The sequence below is a fragment of the Eufriesea mexicana genome, unplaced genomic scaffold (genome assembly GCF_001483705.2).
Source record: "Eufriesea mexicana isolate 0111107269 unplaced genomic scaffold, ASM148370v2 scaffold3062, whole genome shotgun sequence".
Taxonomy (NCBI): Eukaryota; Metazoa; Arthropoda; class Insecta; order Hymenoptera; family Apidae; genus Eufriesea; species Eufriesea mexicana.
Window position 1 is genome coordinate 295,560 of NW_016911092.1, and position 3,780 is coordinate 299,339.

Consider the following 3,780-nt stretch of genomic DNA (forward strand, 5'->3'; position numbering starts at 1 on the left):
GAGCGTCAGCAACAGCACCCTTACGTCCAGCTTCCCGGTTAGCAGTGCACCTTGAACAAATTTTCTCTCATCAAATTCCCCACTTATCACTTTCTATGTGCCTCGTTCTCAGTCAACAATTTTCTCCTACCTCGAACGAATACTCTTTTTCTACTATTTAATACTTTGTCTCTCCTTTTGCTACCTCGTCTTCCACTTAGTGCTGCTCTTCGCTGTTTCCTCGTAGAATTTTTCATTCCCACCTCGTTCGTACGATATAGTGACGCAGTAGGTGCATGACAATGATTGCAGGAAGAATTTTATCGCGTTCTAAGCGCGTAGGGTAGATGTTAGAATGCAATTAGAGTTCTTTGTGTGCCGATACGTGACTTAACCGTTTGAGTTCCAAGCAGCGCGATCGCGCTCTTCAATCGAAGAGGAGCGCTCAACTTTGCTGAAACACGTACATCACATAGCACCAACAAGCGCTATCGCGACGATTGGGATTTTTCGACATAAAATTAAAGAAGCGCTATCGCATCGTTTGGACTTCTTCGCATTCGATTAAGGCAAGCGTGATCGCGTTGTTCGGGGTTTTTCGACCGCGTTCTTCCAAAAGCCTCTGGGACTCAAACGATTAAGATCGGATTGCAAGATCGAAGTCACGAGAGTGTCATAGTCAGACATTTTCCATTTCGAAAATGGCCAGTTAGTCCGGAGATAGAGCTTGAAATTTTTGGAATCCGAGAAATTTTGAATTGTGAAAGATACGGATCATTTTCATAGGATAATATCGCAGGTATTTCCTTACCTCTGTTTTTAAATGTTGAATAAATATGACTCGTATTTGACACGAGCAAGAAATAAATTTATATACCTCTCGATAATAATACATTTTTCTAAAATAATTTTAAGCCACTTTTTCATGGTGTTTAATACTTGAGATATTTAGGATAAGGATTTTAATAATAGCTCTCCTTGTATAACTTTTCTCCGTGTATATTATTACACATTTTCACCACGGTTTTATATTGTACGATATAAATCATCCTACTATATTTAATAGTTTTTCAATCTCTGTAATATCTGCAAAAATTAACTTTTTTAATCCTAATTATACCCGCGTCCAGACATATACCTCAGTTTTTAGGTAAGAGTATTTATAACATGTACCATAATCGAAAGTGCGAAAAGGAAAAATAAATAAAACTCTTGAGTTACCATAATTTACCTCAAATGCCGGATCACGGTCGAGTGGTTTCATTTTCCTGCCAAAAAAAGGTTAAAAGAGGAAAAAAGAGGGGAAAAAAATATATAGGAGAAAAATTCGAAACTGTCTATTTTTATTGTCGCGAAAATTACTTTTGCCGCGACCGCAGTTAATAGCGAACGCGTTAAACGATTCGCGACGTTGTTTAAGCAACGACAATTTCGCGTTTCGCTGGCCATCAGCGGCGGAAATTCGCGTGAATATTTCAGAAAAGCGGTGTCGGCCGAAAACTGCGAAAAAGTGAGCAGATAGAACCTTTGTAGTCCCTATCATTCCACCGTGATGCGAATCTTCGAGTATCGCCGGAAAACGCCTAACAGATTTTCGATTATGAAGTACTAGATATATGTACATCGAACGACATGTACTTGTGTAACCAATTTTTCGTAGTAGCGATATTTATATTATCGCGTGAAGAGATTATTATTAAATTGGCCAAGATATAGTGTCGGACTTTTGCACAGATAGTGCCATTTTGTTAGTGCGAAATTAAATGTTACTAATTTGGAATATGCTTAATTGGAATTGATTATTATGGATCAGAATGGTCAATGAGTAGCATTGGATTTTTGCAGTAGATGGTGTCATTTTGTTAATATGAAATTAAATATTACTAATTTGCAATATGTCTAATTGGAATTAATTAAAACGAATCGAAGTGATCAATAAGTATTGTCGGATTTCTGCATAGATGGTGCCATTTTTTTAGTGCGAAATTAAATATTACTAATTTAGTATGTGCCTAATTGGAATTAATTATAACGAATCGAACTGGTCAATGAGTAATGATGGATTTTTGTAGTAGATGGTGCCATTTTATTAGTGCGAAATTAAATATTACTAATTTGGAATATGCCTAATTGGAATTAATTATTACAGATAAAAATGGCCAAAGAATATCATCAGATTTTTACAGTAACTGGTGCCATTTTCTTAATGCAAAATTAAATATTACTAATTTGGTATATGCCTAATGGAAATTAATTATTATAAATGTATTATTTGAAATATTTCTTTCTATTTTGTCCAACAAAATGATTTCTATTTTATACTAAAGATACTGACATTATTTTTTGGCTGACACAATACCTTCATCGAATTTTATATTACTATAAAACTGTATCGTCGTGCATAATTTTTGCACAGCTGTAAGATGATCGTGAAATAACGAAGAGATTCGTCTTCTTCGAATTCTCAGTTTCAGAATAATATTCAAGATACAAGATGGATACGAATGTACTATTATTTTTTATTTTTGTTAATACTGCAACGTTAGGTGTTTGTTATGTATTACATATAAGATTTTTTTATATAGCATCGAGTGCTTTTTCGTAGTTTTGTATTTCTCGATATATTTTATTATGCCGTTGTTGTTTTCTGTGAATATATGTGCAATCGAATTGTGAAAATAATCGAACGATTATCGAGCATTTAAACGAAGGTTCAATTAGTCTTACATGTATTTTCATTTGAGATTGTGATGTTCGAAGGATGGAACAATAAAAAGAAAGAAGAAAACCCACGACTGTGTCTGCTTGAACTTTATTGAGTTCGTTAACCCTTTCATGTCTTAATTGTTTAATCAGCTCGAATGTATGTCTATTATACGACAAATGAGTGATTCATACATCTTGTGATCTCATCATCTGGCAATGTGTGGAAGTAAAATTAATCCACATGCATTCCGACAATAGTAATTCCAATTTCTTTCAAATATCGTACCTTTCGCAAAAATAAAATCCGTAACTACATTAAAAATAACCTATTTTATTTTTCAAATTTCATTTAATTGAACTAATTTATTTAAAGTATTATCGACTTACAGAACCCATTAGCGATTGAATTTCTAATACCATTATCTAATATTTGTACAATTTCTACTATTTATTTCGTACTGTATACTTATATATAACGTACACGTACAACGTTTATAATTTATAATTTTCGCATGCTAACTTTTGTAATTTATAATTTATATACTTCGCCTTAAAATGCATGACCAACATTTTAAGACGGATTCTTCCTCGTCTTCTTATCATTATTATTATTATTTCCATATCTGACGAATATCTGCAACATTAAATCTCACGCTTTCCCATTTCACGATCATAATTGCTGATACAGGTGACGAGGAAAGTTGAAGAATCCGTGACGGGAATTCAGCTGCAGAAAGCGGAAAAGAGCCGAGCGGCACGCTCTTTTAGCTGTCGAACAAAAGCGATGCACGCCGTCCGGAAAAATGCTCGCAGTTTTTAAACCGGTCTTAAATCACGCGGACGCACGGTAAACGGCTTTTTCCGAAAGCTTTATATACGTCTCGCGGTAACCGGAGAAAACGTTGCACCGATTATTTGGCGCGTCGAAGGAAAATAATCGTGCCAGACGACACTCGACATTTTCCAAACTCCAAACGACCGTGCGATCTCATCGAACCCTCGCGACGTTTCGCCAACATATTTGCGAATTTTCCATAAATTTCGCGCAAATTTTGCACGAATTTTACGCGAATATCGAACTTCGCGACAGGATGA

At 35.1% G+C, this 3,780-nt stretch overlaps 1 protein-coding gene across 1 annotated transcript in view; it reads left to right on the top strand.

Annotated features, from left to right (window-relative positions):
- Positions 1-2,197, top strand: part of LOC108550829 (G-protein coupled receptor Mth) — a 57,599-nt gene extending 55,402 nt beyond the window's left edge. Inside the window, exon 10 of the mRNA XM_017904710.1 lies at positions 2,129-2,197. Within this exon, the coding sequence (XP_017760199.1) occupies positions 2,129-2,197 (69 nt within the window). The remainder of the gene's footprint in view (positions 1-2,128) is intronic.
- Positions 2,198-3,780: the final 1,583 nt, after the last annotated feature.